The sequence below is a fragment of the Ceratina calcarata genome, unplaced genomic scaffold (assembly GCF_001652005.2).
Source record: "Ceratina calcarata isolate Rehan_Ccalc_2016 unplaced genomic scaffold, ASM165200v1 scaffold151.2, whole genome shotgun sequence".
NCBI classification, from domain to species: Eukaryota; Metazoa; Arthropoda; class Insecta; order Hymenoptera; family Apidae; genus Ceratina; species Ceratina calcarata.
In genome coordinates, this window is record NW_017136308.1 from 703103 (window position 1) to 726513 (window position 23411).

The 23411-nt window shown below is 40.1% G+C and overlaps 1 protein-coding gene across 1 annotated transcript; it reads left to right on the forward strand.

The window, feature by feature from the left end:
• Positions 1 to 23099, forward strand: LOC108632196 (uncharacterized). The gene is made up of 2 exons (XM_018036617.2): positions 1 to 3988; positions 20100 to 23099. The coding sequence occupies exons 1-2, from the start codon at positions 795 to 797 to the stop codon at positions 20245 to 20247; spliced, it is 3342 nt and encodes a 1113-aa protein (XP_017892106.1). The 5' UTR covers positions 1 to 794; the 3' UTR covers positions 20248 to 23099.
• The last annotated feature ends 312 nt before the right edge of the window (positions 23100 to 23411 follow it).

Here is a 23411-nt window from a genome sequence, read left to right on the forward strand (position 1 = left end):
AGGCAACGAGGAGGTACGGACAGTAGCTCCCAGACAGTGACTCCGCGCGTAACGACGTGTAACCGGTGATATAGGATCCTTTGGGTGTTATGTCATCGATGACAATTGTTCGACAGCTACCACGACCTCGTCGTTGAATGTATGGGCAAGACTAAGGGTGCCCCTGGCTAGTCTCCGGTGGGACGAAATATTTAGAGGTAAACTGAGAGAACCGGAGAACGGCGACTGCCTGGAAGCGGACCTTGAGGTCTCGGCCGTTTGAAACGCGGTGGAAAGGATTAAAAGAATTTCGAAGAGAGAGATTTAGGGTGCGACGAGGTCGGCGCGACCAGCGTGCAAGCACCGAGTGTGAGAGCGAGTGAAACGTGGAGAGAAATAGACCCGGCGAACGGAGTGAGATAGGTTTGAGAGAAGCTCGATGGGTCGAACATATTCAGTGCTGCCAGCCGTAAGCTCGACGGAGTCGACGCCACAAGCTCGATGCAAATCGACGTTGTAGATGCCCCGATGAAAATCGACTTGCATCGCGCCGCGGTTCGATAACCGGATGAACGTCGACCTCAACAATGTCAATGGCCCGAGGTTCGATCAAGCTGACTTCGAAATTCTCGTGGATTTTTATGTACGGCGAATATTTGGAGCGTGTGCAGTTATTAGACGTTGCAACGCCGAATAGATAAACCGGTGTAATTGAAAGTTATTAGACAGGAACGAAAAAGCGGGTACAGTTGAAGGAAGAAGAAGTCGTTTCGGTGGACGAGTGGCAGAGTAATAACCGCTCGTTGGATGGAGTGATGAGCGGGGCCCCTGCACGGGGCACAGCGCCCCGTCGTCAAAGACGTCACCATCATCATCACCATCACCATCATCATCACCACCACCATCACCATCATCAGAAACATCACCAGGAGCAAGTCAGTGAGGACCGATCAGAGGAACCGGACGAAAAACGGCCAAAGGTGAATCCGATATTCCTCTGGGCGTCGCAACGCGAGCAGAGGATCGTCGAGGTGAAATGCGAGGATTATGATAAACGAAATCGTATTAAGTTAACAAAGACGGCGCAAGGATGGCGTTCGATACCGAGGACCGCCTCCAACATGTACTCGATCGGGTTCGGTGTCGCGTCCCAAAAGACGTGCAGCGCGAACTCTTCGAATACGTCCGACGCGAACGAAGAAAAAGGGAAACAAGTGGCACGCGTAACGACGAACGTTCATCAGCAGCGTATCCTTGGGGAAGAGCTGGCGAACGGACGTACGAACGGTTTGATCGCCGCAGACGGCGATGGAAAGAAGAGAAGTTGCGGTGAGTTTAACAGAAAGAGTAAACATAGACACGGTTACGGTTTCCCGTTGGAGGAGATGCGAAACTACGCGAGGATCAATTGGGACGAAGACCAACCAAGTGCCGCGTCGTGTTCCGAGGAGGAGGACGAAGTGGAGGAAGATGAGGAGGGTGATGAGAACAAGGCGGAGGAGGAAGCAGCGAGATGCAACGCGAGGAATAACCTTGAAAGGTTGCAGGAGAACAAGTTGTTCCAGCCACGGGTAGTGCTGGAACAGCTACACCTTTCCCGATTGCCCGGGGGTGTGTATCGGAATGCTCTTCAGAGACGGGAAATCGTCGAGAAACAACAGGCCGAGGATGATAGTATCACTGACGAGGAGAAATCGACGATGGATAATGAAAAACGAAGGCATGTGAATAAGTCAGGTATTCAGGATATACTGAACATGATCGATGTCACTGCTTCGCCGGTTTTAGCCACCGATACACCTACTGCCGATCTGCCCGTCGATTCAACAAAAACATACGAGATTCTCAACGAGAACTTCCATGGCAAAGCGACTGCGAGCGAGAGCGAAATCAAAGATTCGAACTCTGCAGTGCTGATGGAGCTAGAGGAACAAAGGAGATCGAACGTGATCTCGATTTTTCGACAGGAAGACATCGATGAGAATCTTGCTGACGATAAGATAGAGATACACGAGGAGAAGGTCCTCGCGAACTACGAAATCGTGGGAATTGAAGAGAAGCCTGGACTAAAAAACGATGTCGTCTACGTTTCTGTAATAAGTAAGACTCCTGAGTCGTGTAAAATCGCCGAGGCGGATGGTGGTGTCGGCAAGCGACCGAAGTGTAAATCGAGTTCCAACACTAAGTGGCAAAGTATCGAAGTCGATGACGATGCGCGACTGGAAGCTACAGAGGAACGACCCGATGAGCCAGGGGAGCCGGCGAAGATGGATTACAATGACAGTTCAAAGATCCTGGATGCGCTGAGAAAAACCCCGGGTCTTTCAATATCCGTTACCAGGATCCACACGCCGGAGGATACTAAAATCTCGGCAACGCCGTCGAGACCAGCCTCTAAGGCATCGTCGTCGAGTAGATCCCCGGATTCCCAGGCGGAGTGCGTGGAAAGGTTGTTGAAGAATGTGGATTCAGTCACGGAAACGAGGGATACAGCGGCTTCTCCGAAAAACCTTCCCGGTTTGTCTATCATCATACCCAGTTACCGGTACCGAAGTTCTGTGGTGGTTACGAGCAATGCAATTTCTCCGAGCACCAAATCACGTGTCGAGTCGCCGGAAAGTACGGTGAATTTTACGAAGAACGAAGCTTACGTATCTAAGCTGGACAGATTTTCTCGCGAGGAGGTCGAGGACGAAAGGGAGATTGAGGAGGATGATGAGGATGATTACGATTCCCAGGTATTGGAAGATCTCAGGCAACAGAAAAACGAGTCTTTAGCCTGTGAGTCCGATTATTTCCACAAACAGGTCAGAAACAGCGAGGCCCAGGCGAAAAGCAGATTCCAAGATGTGGAACATTTTGACGAACAAGTCCTGGAGGAACTCAGAACCCGTGGAACGGTCGTCTCGCCGCAACCAAGTGGAATCCCATGTTCTCCGGCTTCCAGGAGACCCTCTTCAGCCTACCTTGAGAGACTGTTGCCTAGTCCTCCCTGTTCCGTGTCCTGTTCTGAGGACGCGAGGAACGATCTAACCTTGAAAGGTCTCCTGTCGTCGCCCAATCAGTTGGAACTACGGGACTACGAGAAGCAAAAGGATCTCTCGAGTCGTTGCGATCAGGTGCCTAGCGATCATCTGCCTATTCGTATAGACCTCCCGAAGGACGAAGATAAAGCTGGCAGTGCGAAGAAAAACGAGAACAGAACTTTCCAGGAGAGACTGAGCGTCCAAGAAGTAAAGAACTCGGGCAAGCCGATTTCCAGCGGCGACATCCACAACACGTATCCCGTGGTGGATCGTGCCACACTCAAGAGGCCAATGTGTACCGAGTGGACATCGATGAAGCAGAAAAACCAATCGAGTTCCTATCATCAGAAATCATCGGGGAAGGTGCGCATGCACGCGATGGAGGAAGCCTTCGCTACGTCCAGTAGCACCGACAAGCTCCTGGATCCTGCTAGTCAGCTTAGAGAGTTGGTCGAAACTTCCGGCCATTTAATACCCGACCCGCTTTTGGTACCCAGGGACTATCTGCCGGGTCTTGCGGCGGCTCCGGCCATTGAAATCCCGAAATTGTTAGCTTCGAGGCCGGAGTTGAGGTTGCCGGAGGCGTTGACCCGACCGGATCTTCTCAGGGATCCAGATTTACTAGTGATATCGTTGGCTCATCTTCAGTACGTCCTCGATCACGGCGAGGGCCCGGTCTCGCGATCACGACAGTCCCATACCAGGAGCAGCATCAACGGCACTAACAAAGGGTCCGGTCACGCGAGCAACGAAACGAGGACCGCGTCGCAAACGAGACCGAAGCTAAGCTGCAAACCGATCGGCACGCTAATGCCGGCGCCGATCGATCTCTCCAGTAGTCGAAGAAATAACAGCAACAACGCTGTTGTCTCATATCTGCCGCTGCTCAGGGTTAGAAACGGACTGCTTAAGCAGGAACCGGTAGTCAGTTCCACCGCCAATTCGCCTGACGAATCGCAACTCTGGCATCCTCTGTTCAGCAGGTAATTCTTTTGTTCTTCTTCCTTTTTTATATCAGGCTATACCAAATTTCTTTCACTATGCACGCAACACTTTGTTTCATTTATTACAAATTGTTTCCACGAGGGAAAATGTATTCTACCGCGATCATGCCTCATGTGTCTTAATTGTTAACATTTTATTGGTATATTTTAGTTCATTTCACGTACTCTCTGGATATTATTTCGTGTGATCATTAATCTATTCATTCTTTTCATAGTAAAAAATACAGTAAATGCATGAACATAAATCTAGAACAACATTTTGTTATCAACGCGCTAGAGAAGATTACGTTATCCTATTTTCGAAAAGATGTAGAAATCTTAAGAAGCAGAATAAATCGTACGTAACTCAAGTTCATTTCATTTTCATGCACAAACTGCTCTTCAACTAAACTTCTTTGCTTTCCAAAATGTTATTCTACGCACAGTTATTTCATTCCTTTTCCGGTAACGAGCAAAAAATATGTTGCACATATTGCATTGAAGTGGAACGCGTCTGGCCCTCGCGATGTCGACTGCAATTAATGCAAAAGAGTGGTGGACGAAAAGTAGGAAAAAGAGATCATATAAAATTGAGTGTCCTCGTATTAACCTGTCGCCGCATTTGCAATTTGCATTTAAACTTTAAACTTGCAGACGCGATGTTGCCATTTAAAGGAAAATAAATCGGCGCTTCGTTATTGTTAACGTGAAAGTATCGCTTGTTGACCATAAATGATTAAGGATAGAGAATTCAAATAGGTAGATAAAAGATAATTGGAGTTAAAACTTTTTGAGGTCATCAGTCTTCAAAAACTACTTCGAGTCTTGCATTCTTTTATTATTTTTACTAACAAGAATAAAAGTTCGACTTTCATTAATTAATTTCAACTACTCGTCACTTACGTATCTATGTAATCGATGGACACACGTGTAGCTATTAAATAATCGAAAGTCATCGAATAACTTATGTACTTATAGCTACGCTACGAACATGTGTCGGAGTAAGCAATAATTAAGCATCAACATTTCACAACGTATTATTCAATTAGCAATCGGTCTTAATGAACTTGGAGAATTTCTTTATCATCCTCGTGACTATTACGTTTGGCCGTAATTAATTGATAATCGCGATGCATCGATCTTCCCTTCTTTTTTCGTCTTCGAACACTCGTAATTAGTCAATTCATCACCTAGTTTGCAGCTACAAGCGTCTTACCCTTGTTACTTTCACCATCGCGTACCATCGTTCTCATTCAATAGTGAAGGACAATTAAATTTCAATTTATCAATTAGTGACCACGCGTCGTTAGATGAGCTATTAAATTCCACACGTGGATAGGTCACAGCTTTATGTCTAACAATAAAATTGTGAATACGTGGGCCGCGATGCACAGAGATAGTTACAAAGTTCTTTTTAAAAATCTAACACAACGAAAGTAGCTACTACATTTTTAACAGTGAAAGTCGACTGCTCTGAAAAATAATGCGCACTTTACTATTGCCAATGAATAAGAAGCGTCGATTCTTACTGTCTTTAATTAACGATCGTTATATCGTCTCTTCGTGTTGAAAGGCAGATACTAGCTACTCCGGTGCATAATCGTCCTACATTTATTTATGGCACGTAAATAAAGTTTATGACAATGTAAAACCACGTGAACATCGCGATAACAAGTAACGACGACCGACGATTTAGTGTTTTGAAATTAGCTTTAACATCAGGTCGATGCCAAGAAAAATAATATTGGTTTCGACACACTTTTCTATTAAGTGTGCCATCGAATTTTCACGGTTTTAATCCGAAAAATCCGATGTTAAATGCGCACTATTTACCGGGATGGATTCATTCGATCAACGAATTGGATCATTCGTCTCGGAACGGACAGACGGAATTCTTGAACTTTCTAGCTGTTAATCTCCTCGAGAATATTGAGACCGAAGTGGATCGAGCACTCGGCCTACCATAATTTACTCGCCGTTGAACGTCTGCCATATGAAATTTCACGAGGCCACGATTTAGACCCGCCGGAATAGAATGCTCGTGGGTGGCACTGACGACAGTCAAAACGAATAACAATGTCAAATCGTTGACATTGGATCGTCTTAAAATTTCATACACGAGATAAGAAGTTATAGTCTAGTTCATTTCTTGTGTCCTATGATGGCTCGTAAAATGTATTCGAGATTATATGAGAAAGACCAAGGACGATTAGCAAAATTCAAATTGTAAAGAGAATTATTGCTAAATTCGGTTTCTGAAACTTGTATTTCTTTCAACAGTTTCGCTCTATATAAAGTGTAAGACCGATACGACTGTTCAGATATCCCGTACACGCAATTGTAGATAGATGTTTGTGAAACAAGTCGAGACGCATCTCCAGTCGTATGTGGCAACGTTCTCACGAGGTGGTCGAATTCTGACGACCGATCTTATACCACACGTGGCCTCTAATTGGTGATCGAGACTTCTCTAATTACGACTGCGAGTGTTCCACGATCAGCAATTGGCACGACACGAAAGTGGGTCGTGGCTCTCCGTGTTTTGCCCTACGTTCCTTGCTCTGCTGTGTCTACGTTTTCGCGACCAGATGTTGCGTAAGCAGATATTTCAAATTCAGGGTCCATATTATTATGAAGAACCGATAATCATATTCGTGAGTTGTCGCATTGTGCTCACGGTGAAATAGAATCGAGGACGAAACAGTGGAATCTCGTGAGCTACATTCATATCTGCACAGTTCATACGAAAGATTTAATAATTGTGCCTCCGCTTCAAATAGGCGTCGTATTGTTAGCGAAATAACTATTTCAAGCTCTCTTCTCAAATTATATATAATCTATATTATATATAACTTCTTTTACCTCCGCGTAAGAAGATGAGAAAAAATTAAATAGGGACGCGAAATTAATTAAGTCGCCCTGGACATTGTAACGTCGTTAATGAAAAACTAATGAAAATTAATTTTCGAGTTGCCGGCAGCTTCGTTTCATTTCTAATGAAGAAGTCTTAAGATTCTAAATCATTAACTCCCTTGATTCTCCTCATTGTTTCCGTTATTTCTTATTATAATGTACTCATTAAAATTACTCTCATTGTCGGAGACAATAATAGAATTCACGGACGGCAGAAACTTCTTTCTTGGAATTTAAGCGAGCGCAGACGCAATCAGTACCAAGGGTATAGTATAAATTAATTCCAAGGTATCATTAATGTATTAGTCTCAAAGTAGTTCACGTTTCGTAAATGTCTTGGTATTAAGGTTGGGATTTATTATTTTATTAAAACCAGTTCAGATACATATAAGTACATACTTTATCTCCAATAATTCTCTCATATTACTTATTCTCTTCATTTTCGTAATCCTTCTTTCGCCTAAAATACGGAATATAATAGCAAACATGGAAGAACTTTAATCGTTATATAAAGAATTCTACGTTAATTGTGCCATATAACCTGATTTTACCCCCCTGCTCTTAGGGGTACGGATATAGTATAACGATCGCGCGGCGTTATAGAGATTTAAACGGCAGTTGGATAAGACACAAAACAAATGGATATTTTATTGTAACACGTTCGGCACGGTGAGGCGCGATGCGAAGAGAAGAGAGGAGGTACACACGAGGTACTGTTTCGAACGCCCTTTCGCTCCGGCGGAGCACTTGTGTAAATAGCATTAGGATGCTACTCTCCGAGTTCAGCGGACGGCTTTAATGAGAGGGAGAGGTATTAAAGGAGGGTTCTCATGTGACGACACGAACGTTCATCGATCGTGGCAACGGGAATTCGAAAGCCGCAGGCCACCTACGCAACGCGACGGGGGGACAGAGTGCAGGAAATTAAAATCAAAGCTCGTTTTAACGTTTTTCCGCTGGAGTCCATTCAGACACGTGAGACACGTCGTTTCGTGTTCCCGATACGACTGATTATGGATATTACTGCACGACAAACGCGACGCGATTTTACGTATTTACGCTTTCGTCCCGATATTGCACCGTTTAAAACACATTATCGATAAACCGTTCGTTAGTCTTTTTTCTCCTTGTTTTCTCATTGTCCGCTGTCGAGCGACAAATTACGGACGTCTTCCGATTTCATTTCCATGCGATTCCCCGCGTCACGAACATGTCGCCGGCGTACAATTGTTAATTTCCCTTATGCTCTTGTTTGCATTTGTCGCCTGGTTTACTTCGTTTCTTCATTCACCCGCCAATATTTGCTGATCCCGTCAGTTTTGAATAATCGACACGTTGAGAATCATAGTAAAATATTCTTAAGAGTGCAGCATTATAAATAGGATTCCATTTGCTAGTATTTGTTCTGCCATTACAAAACTGCATTTTACGATGATATTGACGTTAAGATGTTCGTCAAAAGGTAGATCAAATCTAAAAAGAAATGCACTAGAAGCGTTGACTTATACTACTTCGTGCTTCTCAGAAGCTGGCTCAATTATAAATCTCGCTACTGTCTTTGAATTCGACAAGAAACGGAGCGTTGTTTTCCGTTGGCCACCACAAAATTTGAACTGATGATGAATCGTATCGGTGTGTCTATCAGTGTTCGCGTTCGAGAGAATCACGAGGCAGGTCACGATTTACGATGCGTTCAGTTGGATCGGTCGATGTTCGCCGGCCCTGAAGGCTTACCTCGCCTACGTCCACGCCCACGTTTCTGCCCCAAAGAGAGACAGCGAGAGAGAGAGAGAGAGCGAGAGCGAAAGAGAGACAGAGGAGGGAGGGATAAAACGACGAGGATAGTAAGAACTTGTCTCTATCTTTCTCTTCATCTTGATCTCTGTATTCTCTCATTTTTCTCCATCCGTTGATTCCCTCCCCCTTCTTTCCTGTTATATCCAGCCTCTTTAAATTCTTCTCTTTTTACTCTTCATTTTTCCACTTCTTATTCAGTTTTTCCCTACCAATACTCCACTCCTTTTGCTCTATTTTATGTTTCTAATTGGGTTCCTTTCCCTCCACCGTTTCGTCGCATGCTCCCATCCCCTTCCTTTTCATCGAGTTTTTTTTCCATTATTCCACTTGAAATCTAACCACTTCTTTCCAATCATCTGCGTGTACTCTTTTCTTCTTCTCCCTTTTGTCCATTTTTGGCACGTTACGATATACTTCCATTTCTTTGTCTTCTGCTTTTTCATTATTCTTGCTTTATGAAGAGCAGAGGATCGTAAATTAGACTCTCATGCTCTTTTTAAAAAGTCTAGTTCATAAACATTTCGGTATGACTTACGTCAAGGGACAACTACTTTGCCTCGTCGATGTGAACACTCCTTTAGAAACGGATCGATGAATACGAACGACACTTCTGAGGAATCGGCTTAAAAACATCTCTCGTTTTCTCGATCGATGAAATTCTCTGTGTTTTTCTGTTTTCGGAACTCCTTTCAATAACCGACGAAATAATTGAGATACGAGGAAACTGGTTTAATTAAGTCGCTAGGGGGATCTTTAGAAAGAAAGTGGTATAGATGTGGAAGAATTAATTTAACATGATTATTAATTACGACATATAATTTTCGCCTGGATACAAATTACCCGCGGCAGGAAACATGTTCAGAAATAACACGTTCTTCGGGATAATTACTGAAATTAACGTCTCAAATGACTCGCATCGTACAAAAATATAATTACCGGCTCATCGTGTCATGAAGTACAACTATGCATCATACGATACCGCATCAAAGACGAAACCAATCTATAAACAAGTAAGAACCCTGTTTGTACAGTAACATGATAAAATAAAACTTTGTCATTCCTAAAAATGGAATAGAATATTTTCGACCGTATCATGTGTTCTCATGCGGACTTCGTTTCCGCGAAAACAGATTAACGAAAAATTTCAAGGTAACCCGTTGGTCCGAGGTTCGCGTGAGCATCTGCAAAACGCGAGTTAGGTATACGCCACGCGCTGCCGTTAAGCCAGTGCTAAGCATTGTCCACGATTGCCGTTAGCAATGGGCTACTACTACTTACACGAAGTAGACACACTTCACTACTGGCTGCATAGCGTACGTACTGCCTTCCGCACAAAGAAGAGAGTGAGATGATGCTCGAGTTACGCGAGATATGTGAGATACTTGTCGATACTCGAGATACCTGGCTCAAGGGCGGGACGGAACGGGGAGCGTACGTACCTACACCTGAAGTCGATCTTAAATGCGTACAGATATTACCAGAAGATGCTCGAATTACAGAATACGGTCTGATATCGCGGGAGGCACATCGTAGTGAACACATGCGAAATCTCGGTCAGTAGTCGCAAGAAAGTACGCGATCTAGTTTTAATGACGCCATTGGCATTCAGGACACTCGCAGATCTATTTCTAGAGAAGCACTGCTTTAAGAAATTATGAATTTATGCCGCGCCAACGAAAGAGACGTAAGACGAAAATCAGAGCAAGGAATCGACAGACATATCAATCGAATCAAATCAACGATATATGAAAGAACCTATCGAATACAGGGAGGACAAGCATTACATAATTACATGTATCTATTAGTGTGGTGCACATGAAATGTTTTCTTTCTGGAGTTTGGATTTTTTGGTCGTTAATCATCTGTCATACTTTCGTACACTATTATGAATTTATCTAATTGAAAATGGAATAATTTGTGTCAACAAGATTGAATAGTAAAGATAATACATGTATAAGTTCATTAAATAACATTATTAATTGATGAGTGCTCTGTTGGTTGATTTTGTGCAATAACACTTGGAATGTAATTATTGGAAAATGAAATTGGATAATACTCAAATTGAAGTGTATGAAACAGCGAGTATTTTGAATTCCTGCTTGCTGAGAGAGAAAACCAACAAAAACATTTTTGTGGTTTAATATCGTTTAATTGATTTCAACATTTTTTAACAAAATACTCATCAATTTACACAATTATTATACATTACTTCCAATTATACTATAAGATACTTAATTAAACCGTGTATCGTAGATTTCGCTACTTCTCCTTTTTGATAACGAATCTTCAATTACATTTATAATGCATTGAATCTGGGATGATGAAAAAGATAATTCGCTTACCAAGAACTCGAAAATTATTTTATGAAAATCGAGGAACCGATAATGACTTCTAGTACTGTGACTAATATTTTTACTGGTAATTACTCATATAAGAACTCTAAATATTAGTACGGAACTAATAATTAAAGTTATATGATTATTATACTTAACTATTAGTACGGAACTAATAATTAAAGTTATATTATTATTAAAGTTATATGATTATACTAATAATTAAAGTTATATAATTATTTCCTTTCAATGAGGTACTAGCTTCTATAGAATTTCGTTCTTCCTGCTTTCATTTCGCACAGTTCCATTTGTTCTATACGTATAAGAAAAAAGTGAGACAATAGAGAGGATAATGTCTAGCTATTAATTCGCATATTTGTAGATTCATTCTAAAAGATCTTTTGATAACAGTTTCCGGAAGTCTTATGTAAAAAAAACATGTTTAAATATAGCGAATTTCCAAGATTTTTATTGTATTTCATAGTATTTATGTCCTTTTACCAAAAAATAATATCGTGTAAATGCTCACCCTTAAACGTTTCTTACACGTTATCTCAAATCATTTTTATCGCATCCGTAAGTACATATTTACAAGAAAATGCCTTGAGGCTCTCGTTGGACGACCCTTCATACTCCGCATAAATGACATTACACGCAAAAGTCTTGTGAAGGAATTCAGATTACGCAATCCTTATTTGCTTGAACGCGTTTCTTCCCCTAATTGATCCGATTGATCGATCCCTCGAATAGGATTAAATTTCGACGTATTTGTAACAGCTAAGGGCCGAGGGAAAACAGACACGGGGTAACACGTGGCAGTCACTTTAGGGCGGCGAGATTTGTAGTTTACCAAGCGAAGAGTCATGAGACCGCTCTCACGGATCGATGTTCGTATGATATACCGACCTTATAGAACAATGTGTTCCTGCAACTAGGTGGGTGGATTCTGTCTCAACATGTTCAGTTCATAGACCCTGGTCAATGCTCTAATCTATTTCTCAACGGCTTTAAATGCCCGCAATGTCATTAGAAAAACACATCGTGCGGTTGAAAATATTAGGTTGATACAAAAATAATTTGAGCCACTGATGCAATTGTTATATATAAAAATTGCAATTATGTTTAACATTTTTATTTAGCTCAAATATAAAACTTATTACAATTTATACAATATACAATTTTTTCATTTCATGTTGATTCAGTACGAAATGTACGAAAGTCTAAGCGCGAAGCGTTTTTGAGAACTTGTAGCAAATAGGAACTTTAGAAGTTTGTTGTGAATTCCTGAACAACACGTATTGAGTTAATTTTGGACCTGTTTCACTTTGGTTCCGACAGATTCGTACGAAGACGGGGGAATACGAAGCACGTGTCACCGCTGTCGCCACGTGGCTCTCTTTTCACGAATGTTTCCTCCCCTTCATTCGTGACACGTATGAACAGAACCGCGAATATTTATTCAACGTACTTAAGTTTTGTATCCTCCCGTCTATATAAACAAAATGAAAAAGTTAGTGTATAAAATTGTTCGAATGTAAAACCAGTACATTATTATCGGTGTAAAACCAGTACATTATTCATGTTCATATAAAAAATATTGACGTCTGCCTCGACGTCGTATACATGTGCGAATTTCTCACGGAGGGTATCAATCTCACATGAAACGTTCATGGACGAACTTTCCCTAAAACTTATTGAATTCCCTGTTCTATAATCAGAATCAAATCTAAATAAGAGAAATATCTATCGAAAAATTTTAGCATCTGCAGGAGTCACGTTCAGGCGTGCAAAGGTCAAAGGACTTGCAAACAACGAACAATGCGAATGTATCCTGTGACGCGCGACGAAGCGACGCGACGCGACGCGACGTGATACCATAGCTTTTAACGCGGCAATGTTTCCGGTCGGAATTAATCCGTATTTCTTGTAAACCAAAAATTGATTTTTCCAGAATTTATCAGAATAATTTTATTAGAAAAATCAGATCTGGGCAAGAGAAATATTTACCAATAAAATTTAGCGTTTACAGGAGGCATATAAATGTATACGAAAGTCAAATGACTTGTAAACTACAAATAATGAGAACGTATCCTGCGACGCGACGAGAGACTATGGCCTTTCGCGACCATTATGTGTCCGGGAGAAATTAGCCCGTGTTTCTTAAAAGAAAAAACTATATAACAGCGTATATATTACAAAGGGAAGGATCAATGAACGGGTACTTGATTTTCTATTCGCGTATTCCCAGGCATGGCGTATAACAATAACTCCTGTCTGATATCATTACATCTGCCTATAACTGGAACGAGAGACTAATTTCTGATATCATGTTCAATTTTTTTTCAGTAAAAAAGTAGTAGTACATGTTACACGATATGAGCGTATCAATAAATGTGAATAATATATCGAGGGGCGGGATTGATATGGTACTATAAATTAGTAATAATAGGAAACTTGTATTCAGAACTCGTTTTGCGGAGAACTGCATTTTTGTTAGTTATATTATTGTCGGATACAAGCGGACCGTGTTACGCATCCAATTTTCCATACGCACACACGTGTTCGCTGCGTGAACACGCACGCGTGTGGGTGGCTGGTACATGGATACGTGGGTGGTGGTACATGGAAGGGTGGGTTTTGCGGCGTGGCGTAGGGCGCCGGCGAAACGGGAGCAAGAAAGACGGTACGAGGGACACCATGAAAGGGAATAGGTAATGATACCGGAGAAAGCTAAAAGAGAAAAAATTGGAAGGGAGATAGCAAATAGAACTAGAAGTAGGTAAAAGAAGAGATGATAGGGACAGGAACCAGTGATAAAGATAGGGAAAAGGAAAGTAGTAAAGAAGGGAAGGGCAAAATCCACAGGGGTGGCAAAGGGAGTAGAGGATGTAACGGCAGTGCGCACGTGCGGAGCGACGGCACCTCGATCGATCCTCCTCGTGTATACCCGAAGAGTCGTTATGAGCGAAGTACCGGTACTCTTCGAGCTGCTACTAACAGCTATACGCGTCCACCAGCCATAGTACAGTACTCGAAAATTTTCAGAAACTAAGGATACACTACCTTTTTTACGATGACACTTCTGTCTTAAGTGATACCGACTACGCAATTCGATGGCAATTCTTAGTTTACACAGAGACCACGTGACTTCTCCGGCATACCTTTATAAATCTGGCTACCCGTTTATGAAGGCTGACTGTACCTTGCATTAAAAATATCCGAATATATAATAATAATAAATACTGTAATAAGTAGAATTAACCTTCAGTAGATGAAAAATTGCATTGAAGTAACAAGAGGATGCAGTTTCGCGAACAGGTTTTAATTGATACCGTCGCTTCTGACAAGAACATTTATCGATCAAACAACAGTGATAGTTTCAATAAAACGCGTCGTTCAATCACAATTAACAAAGTAGAATTCGTTTACTTTTCCATTAAGCTCTTAATAAAACGTAACGTCCACTGAAAACGGGAAACAGACGACATGCACATCTAGCGATGCAATTATTCATTGAGCGTGACTGCTGCTAACATAACGTATCGAATCATCGCTGCATGTATCGCAAATTAAACGAAAATTAATGTCAGGTGTTAAAACGACGTTACGGTGTAGTTAAGTAACAGCGCTTCGATAGTTTAACCATAATTATGAGCGTTTTTAATTTAGCCGTACTTGAATAATTGAACTACGACCGTTGATCCCGCGTTCTATTTCCTCCATAAATATGCATGAGATTCGGAAAAGCACGAACACTAATGATGTAGAATGAACGATTACACGTATGAACTATAAGAGCTGTTTAATTTCTTGTACTACTTGATGTACTATGCATAAAGAGATTAACAAAATGAGGTTTATATCATATCGAAACCAATAAAACTGTCCAGCCCGCGAGATTGTATCCTCTGATTGTTGATTTATACGTATACTAATACCATTCATTAGTCATTGAGTTCATTCAAATGTGCTACATATGAATTTTGTATTACATTGTTGTGTCAGACTTGTCATCATATTACATACACTTACGGTAACCTATTTTATATGAATAAATTCTCATGGATAAACATCTCCGAATAAAATTTTAAATTTGTGAAAACGATATTTTTCCACCTTTTGTATTTAAACTACTTAGAATACATCGATCGGCGTCGAATGACGCACTATCTAACTAAATATTCGCGCACCGAGCACGTCAGTCTAAGAAACTAATTGAGCGTTCGGTGTCACGTACAGAAACTGAACAGAAAAGAAAATTATGGAATATATTATAGAAATGAAATAAACATCTGAAACGAATAAATCATACGAGAGTTGAGTGCTGAATCCGATGATGGACGGAGCAGCTTTTTTCATTACAGCCATGCGTGTTTAAATACCTTCCCTGATCGTCCTGAAAAAGCCAGACGCTTTTAAGTCAGTAATTTTTAAGGAGGTAGTACGCGTATAGATTGATTCTTGATTTATTTGAGACGGCAAGCCATCCACGTAGACAAAGAGAAAAATATTGTATACGACATAGTTGTAGATGTATATCCCGACGATTGCAAGCTCCTCGCGAATGAATCTCTCGACAGGGTATCTCCCATCCACGTCGTCGGTGGATAAAAAACCTGGATACTCGACCCCTACACGGATCGGGAGTTCATTCTTTATAACGCTTGTTCGCGAAACAGTATAAACGAGCGAATCATAGTGCCGCGCGGCTCGGTCGGTTTGCATAAATTATAGAAACGAAGGATCGCCGATACGCGTTTGTATCGAGGCTGTTTCACAAACGTTGCAAGTTATAATTAGTTAGAACGGAATATCTTGAAACGCATGGTACATGTGAAAGAGGGGTTCTCGTGCGTGGCTTGATGAGAGTTTCCAGTACAATCTTTTTTGCTTAAGGGTTTCATTATCGAAAGGATCGATTTAATAATATACGTTCCACGCTTTGTCTTTAAATTATCGGATCGCAGCATAAATAATATTTCAGCAACCTGAGCATGAAGAATTGTTTGAAATAAAGAAATGAAAATAATAATATGATTAATCGATCCGTTTCTTAGAGTATGATGCAAAGATCAAACAATTTTCATGGCTGGCTACTGCATTTAACTGTAATTTTCTGCATACATAATTAATAGCACTTATGAATATAATGATACGTATATAGGTAGTCATACATATAATCTTACACTGGACATTGTTATAGTTAAATAATGAATAAATAATGAATTGCAATTATTCGATTAGAGAATGTGAGAATGAAAGGAAAAAAGGTTATGGAATGGGTGAGAAAGGAAATGAAAATGAAAATGGTTCAATTAATGACATACAACAAGGTTGCATTCTAAAAATAATATTTAAATTAAACAGTAATCAGGGCATATCACCTATTTATTAGATCTATCGCTTACCTCTTACATCCATATTTACTAGGTCTTTTCATATTTCATTTGCATATTATTTGCATACTATTTATAGACATTTTTTTTATGCTTGCTGTGAACAAACAAGGATAGATTGTTTAAACTGATTTTGTAATCTTTCTTGCAAAGGATAAAAATAATAATTTCTGCGATAAAGTAAGACGATCAATAATTTCTTTGAAAACAAATTATTTTAATTACACGTAATTATGCGCCAAATTGGCTTAAAGTCTAAAATGGCACAGATCAGGCAAAGCTATAGTTATTTGAAAACCACTTCAGCAGCATTATTTTTCTATTCATAACAGCACAATGTAGATCCTAAAAATATACTGCTTAATATAGTGAGTAAGGTCATGTAATGTAATGACTTTACTATTAGCTATTAATAACCTTATACCTGAATAAGCTTAAACCTGAAGCAGTGATCGATTACCAAATATTTTGCCCGTCTTAATGCACGCGGTTGCTTCATGAACTCGTTCCGTGGACCAGAAAGTAATTCATTATAATTCCCCAAACCGCACGATCTTTAATGGCCATCGCGTTATGAACTCTTATTTCACGCATTGCCATTCTGGTTTCACGTGGGTACATATATGTGATTTTTTTATATGCGCGATTTATATGCAACCTGCACTTTAAGTCAATTATGATGCTTAAGGTAACAGCCCCGATACATAATCAAGAGAGGTTTCGTGAATGTTAAAACTTACTGGAGTGAAACGTAAAATATGTATACGCGTTCCGAATGTTGGGAACCTTACGGACCGTATTATCTCGTAGTGTGTCAAGAATGATAGCAAATAATATTTATATACTTACATTAGACTAATCATTCATCAAAATTGCAGCAAGACAATTAACAAACTAGTAATTAATACTATACATATGTAAGTATTAATTAGGAAAAACGTATCTCATCCAGTTCTAATTAATGAATCGCTAGCTTGATAATATTATTACCTGTTCTGCAGTGATCTATCAAACAGTTATTGATTATAATTATTTTTTTCATATCCCTCGACGTGATGAAAAAACGTAACGCGGTGCTTCGTTACTGGTTTAATTAAAACGTCCTCGTACATACGAGCTTGTGAAAGAAGAGCCAGTATTTCGTCTCTGGTAACGTCATTTCAGTCACTCCGACGACGCGACGGAGGAATTTCTCCTCCCATTCGTGATATGGAAATAATTCGGCTTAACAGAGGAGAAACGCCGCGTGCGATCCGAACACGATAACAGATTTACCTATCAGTGGTTAATTCAGGAATGATCCAAGTGGCTTTAATCTCCGACGAAACGAACCGTGTCTCGTTATCCACGGTTATACTTGCACACCGCAGAGATGAGTAGGCAAAGAATGAAGAAAAAAGTAAAAGCAGGTATACCAGTTGAAACGTCCGAATCACAGAGCGATGTAATTACCGGCTATTCCAGCGTGCCAGCCGGGGGCTCGGGACGGAAAGGAGTTAATTTGCATCTCGATACAATTACGATTCAACGGCGTAATCTCGTTTTCGTCGATATTACGGGAGCACGTTGGAACTCGCCAAACCTTCATTGTTATAATTGGCACATCTGTTTTCGGTTACGACTACGTCGCTTCGTCCCACGTATCGAATGTTAATTGCTCGAAAAAATTCTTCCCCCCTTCCTGACCATCTGAAATCTTTTTCATTGCCATTTTAAAACGTCGGCAAACGTACGAGATACTTTTTCTTTTCGTTTTAATTGAATTATTCAGGATCGATCGCCTGTCGAAGGATTACGTTCTCACTCCGATGACCGTTTCACGTTATAATTCGCAGAACGATTTTCTTATGAGAACAATAAAAATGGTTAGATGTAGGCTATCTTAAAAATGAATATTAAGTTTTCATTTATTAATAAAATTGTTATGCTTGCAGTTTTTATACTGTCGCAAAAACTTTCCATTCGATTATCCATAATATTTCAGTTCTTACACAGCTCAGTCGTCTGAAATCGTGTAAATAACATAGAAATGTGACTCTTTTTTAGCAATACGTCATTTCACGATTAATTCCATTCGTGATTATGTAACGTTTAACTCACATGATTGACACGCGTTGACGAAAATTTAGCGAAACACGTATAGACTTCTCGGATATCAAGCACGAGTTTTAAAATCAAGCAAATCGATAACTTGTTGTTCTGATTTTTCTCCCATTAATTCTTTTGTCTACAATCATCGAGTTCCCACATATGTTTTGATTTTTTAGCTTGTCAAATTAACTCTTGCAGGTTTTACCTGTTTTGTCAGATTAAATGTGTACATCGACGATTTTGCAAGTTCGTGCTTCGCACGATCCATCATTCTCGATTTGAGGAATGAAGGCGATAAAAGCTGTTACAGTAGAATCTGTTCAGGGACGATGAAAAAATGCGCTTAACACGCTCGTAGTCACGCTCTGCTGTACTCGACATTTTGTACACGCGACGTGACTATTTTGTTGCAAGGATTTTATACAACTATACTTTGCTGAAATTGTTTCGTCCGGCACTTCTGCCTGTCAGAATCTCATGTAACAGGCAGAAGTCACTACATAATGAGACGTTACATATTTAGAAACATGAGTCGAGCGTTGCGTTACAGCTCCAGCTAAATTTCTCATTATTTTCGTCGACAAACGTCACTTACTTCATAATTTCGGTGTGACCTGCATAAAACTGTTTATACCCTCGTAGATTACGTACCATGGTGCACATGCGAAATTCAATTTTTAACTCTGAACACGGTCTCATTCAATACAGTGAACATAATTTTTTCCAACACGTAAAACTGTGCATATATTCTCGATCGTCGATAAATCAAGCACACGCGCTTTTATGGTATCTTAGAGCATATACTACTGGAAGCAGCTTCCATTCGTCGAAAGTGCAGACAAATCCCTAAAAAATCACATGCTGTCATTACATTATCTACATGCTGTCTTCTTTCCATAGCACAAAATTGGCCATGAACTTTCTCCTTCATATCGCTTACTGATAAGCAAGGGGAATGTGTTGTAACTAATACCATGTTGTGAGACGGCATGTGATAGCTAAACGCTAAACATTTCTACCCCGTCTGCACCTGTAACTCTTGAGAAGCTGCCTCCCTCCAATAGTATATGCCCTAAGGTAGGTATTTAGTGCTCCTTTCACTTCTTCACATCTTCAATTTAAACAACTCGAAACACGGAGCGAAGTACACAGACATTTCTAAATCTCGTTTACCCGTAACATTTTGCAATACCATTACGAGTTAGTAGATAAATGAATTTTTATAACATGTGAAAAAACGTTTTCACTCGTCCATCGCAAAAATCGCAACTCAAAGAAGATACATGTTATAATAATATTTTTTTTTTAAACCATGAGTTTCGTAAAGAGTAAGTGATTTACCATTCACGACTCTCACAATCGAAAACAATGTAATCACAATGCGGTCGTCGTTTTCGCAACATCAGATAATTAAAAGCGGAGTTTACGCGTGGGCTGATGCATAACTCACTAGTTCATAGTAAGTAGCCACGACTGGAATCACGGTTATCGCACGCCCACGCGTACCAAATACTCGTCGCGACACAAGAATTCAGTCGACATTGTGATAGTAATTGTAAAATCCTGTTTCTGGTGTTACAGCCAGAAGAGGCAGCAGCAACATCATCAGCATCAGCATCATCATCAATACCGTAACAACCATCAGCAACAACAGCAGCTCCAGCAGCTCCAGCATCAGCAGCAACAGCAGCAACACGCCTCTTGGCACAGGACCACTCTGGCGTCCTGACCATCATGATTCTGACCATAATTACCAGTTGAATAGTTCTGGCGCGAGAGGGAATACAGTTCGGAAGGAGAAACGCTACTTCTTGCGGTCTCCGAGAAAGAATCGCCGAGACCACTCAGAAACTCGGGAGGCATCGTTCCACATGGACGACTAGCCTTGATCATCCACTCTGATCTATTATACTCTTCGGCAAAGATTTCAACTTTGACCATTATTGTTACACAGACTCCCTGGGCTTCATAGAAGATCGCCGCTTCACTCGTCATGATATTTTCTCTATAAACAGAGATTTTTCTCTCTATCTTCCTTCATCCCGTGAGTCCTTTTCTTTTTTCGCGTGTGCAGTCGTTTTCATATAATTTCTGTCGATACCGCGCGGAAAACTGCGACGCTTACCCTTAATTCAGCTGGACCAAGTTCATTCCCAGTACACATGTAATGTGTAAAGTGTCTGTCGCTAAATTATTTGTACAAAACTTCGTACTTCGTAAAAGGTGAGTGACACACGAATCGACAGTCCAATGTGCAAGCGCCGTGACGAGACGAAGTTTCTGATGTCGTATATATTACTCGAGTATCTTTCTATTTCACAATATTTATTAAAAAAAAAATTGTTTATCACAAACCACAACAATTAATTGTATATTAATACAACAAATCATAGAATTCTACGATCAGAATTGAATTGGACTCTGCACGCGATTCGATTTTTATTTAAGTGCAATAGTAGAACTGTGTGTGACTCACTTGTTCCTTTTAAAAGAAGTAGATCGATCCGTTCGTATAGCGAGTAGCTGAAGGTAGTTAACCGCAAAGCGATAGAGCGTTAAGATTTTGATAGAGATATGAGAGAAGAGAACGGTATGTAAATAAAACGCGCGTACATTTTCGCGTTGCGCAAAAGTAAGTGCAATGTATCATAAACGGAGGTAATTTCACAGAATTCCGACGGAACTGTACGATACGTATCTGTAGACGAGACTATACATGAAGATACACGTTGTCTTTGGAGCACAGTGAGATCTTTGTTTCGTTTTGAATAACTTCACGTTCGTTCACATGATACCTCTATCCTCGTTACGATTTCCAAGCAACGAGCACATTGGAAAATTATTTATTCATTGATCTTGCTTATTAAACATTTAAATAATTTAATGATTAACTGGCACCATGATGATTATTTAGTGGCGCGTCATACATGAAAACCATTAATCTATCATAATAGAAGAAAAATGTTTCTAATGAATTATAAAATGGTTCTCGTTGATTGTTTAATTCAAACTGAGTTTTATATTTTGTTTCATTGTTTTCTTTGAATTTACGATTGATTTTTGTATTATTGTTATTCAGTCGTTGTTGCAATTATTTCATACTGAATTATATTGTCGCATATATACGATAAGCGACGAAACGTGCAATAGCTTTTAATTCGATCATTTCATACGAATCGTCACGGCGATCGTGAGTTCTTCTCACGATTCAATAAATACGATACGAGGAAATGTTAGCATGCTGCGTCTCAGCCGAGTTTACATGCAACAAGTGAGACATGCAGATCGCGCCTACATTTATGCAAATTAATGATGAAAATTAATTCACCGCACGTATAATTCCAATTGTTTAAGTCGAGAACGTTGCTAGAGTATCCTGAAGAAAGGATTAGATGCACGTGACGAAGTTTTAACACGATTTATGAGAAGTGTATCATTTCGAAGGTATCGCGCTTGAAAATCAATAAAGCCGGTGCTTTCGTATCGCTAGTCACGAAGAACTTAATATAGATACGTGACCAATTAGGTCACATCCATTTTTTATAGCTACGTCCGCTCAGGCTTAAATCACTTATCGTTAAAAGCGTGAAACATGTTGATTAACGATTTAATAAATTAAGTGAGAGACATATCACAGCAGTCACTAATTTAATTAAACATCTGATAGATATTAACATCTTATCTCAATGTACACATTCCTACTTGTAAACTCGGCTCTGACAATATCATCTAAAGTGTTAAGAGAATATCTATAATTATGACTGCGTATCAAAAGGAAGAAGATAGGAAGAATGTGACTACGCGCGTCTGGAACGACGGAAAACGGGTGCTATTCGATATTTAAACGAAAAGAAAACAATAAATTATTTCGGCGGACGTAAGACACGAAAAAAACGTATGTAAGTAGATCCTTTTAGGTAGAAAAAATATTTTACATAATGTATACACGCATACAAGAGACACGCGAATGTATGTACCGTGTAATAAAATATCCACGATCGAGTGTACTTCTGCAAACACGAAAAGCGACCCTTTAAATAATTCTCGAACACTTATCGATACTTTACGAACTTTAATCTTTTGAAATATACATCTTGCCTTCGAAAACTTTATCCTTTAAACTACGAAAATTCCGTACATTATTAAACAGGATGATTTCTGTACGATTCTCAGGTCTCGAATCAAAACGAATCTGATTACGTGCGTCTACTTTCCTTGAACCGTCACGTATGCATGCTAATAAAATTATTCGAATCCGTTTAAACGGGTTATTACCTCATAACTTTCAAACGGACTGAATTGGAGCACGTTTAACGATTCGTTTAAGTACACGAGAAATTGTTGACGTGAATATTAGTTTCTTAAAACTATCTTTGTGTACGTATGTATACAACTACACGAGAATGTTCACGAATAGCGAGACGACGTATATCGAAAACGGTGACCGTTGTCAAAGAGAATTTGTAGAACACGACTGCTGCAAAAGTGAAATAACGAGAAGACGAGACCGGACATTTGTACGAATGCATGCGAGGTTTCAATAAACGGAATTGTATACTATTGATAGTCGTGTCCAAAATAGATGACGCATTCAATGTTCAATCAATTATATGTTCCCGATTTGCAGTTAACAGGTTGCCGTGTATCATTCTGTTCCGCTAACGATTCGTACTCTCAATGATTTATGGATGAGAAAAGAATGTCTTATATCACGTAAAGTCAAACGAGCACGAAAATAATTCAACCTGTTCTCGTGTTTCTTGCATTCTCTCAACACGTTTATGGCGATTAAACTCGATAAGAGCGTGCAATATTTATCCCCTGGCTGAACCGTCGAAGCGATATGATTTTCATGACGATGGAGAGTAATAGCAATCTCCATTTCATTAAATA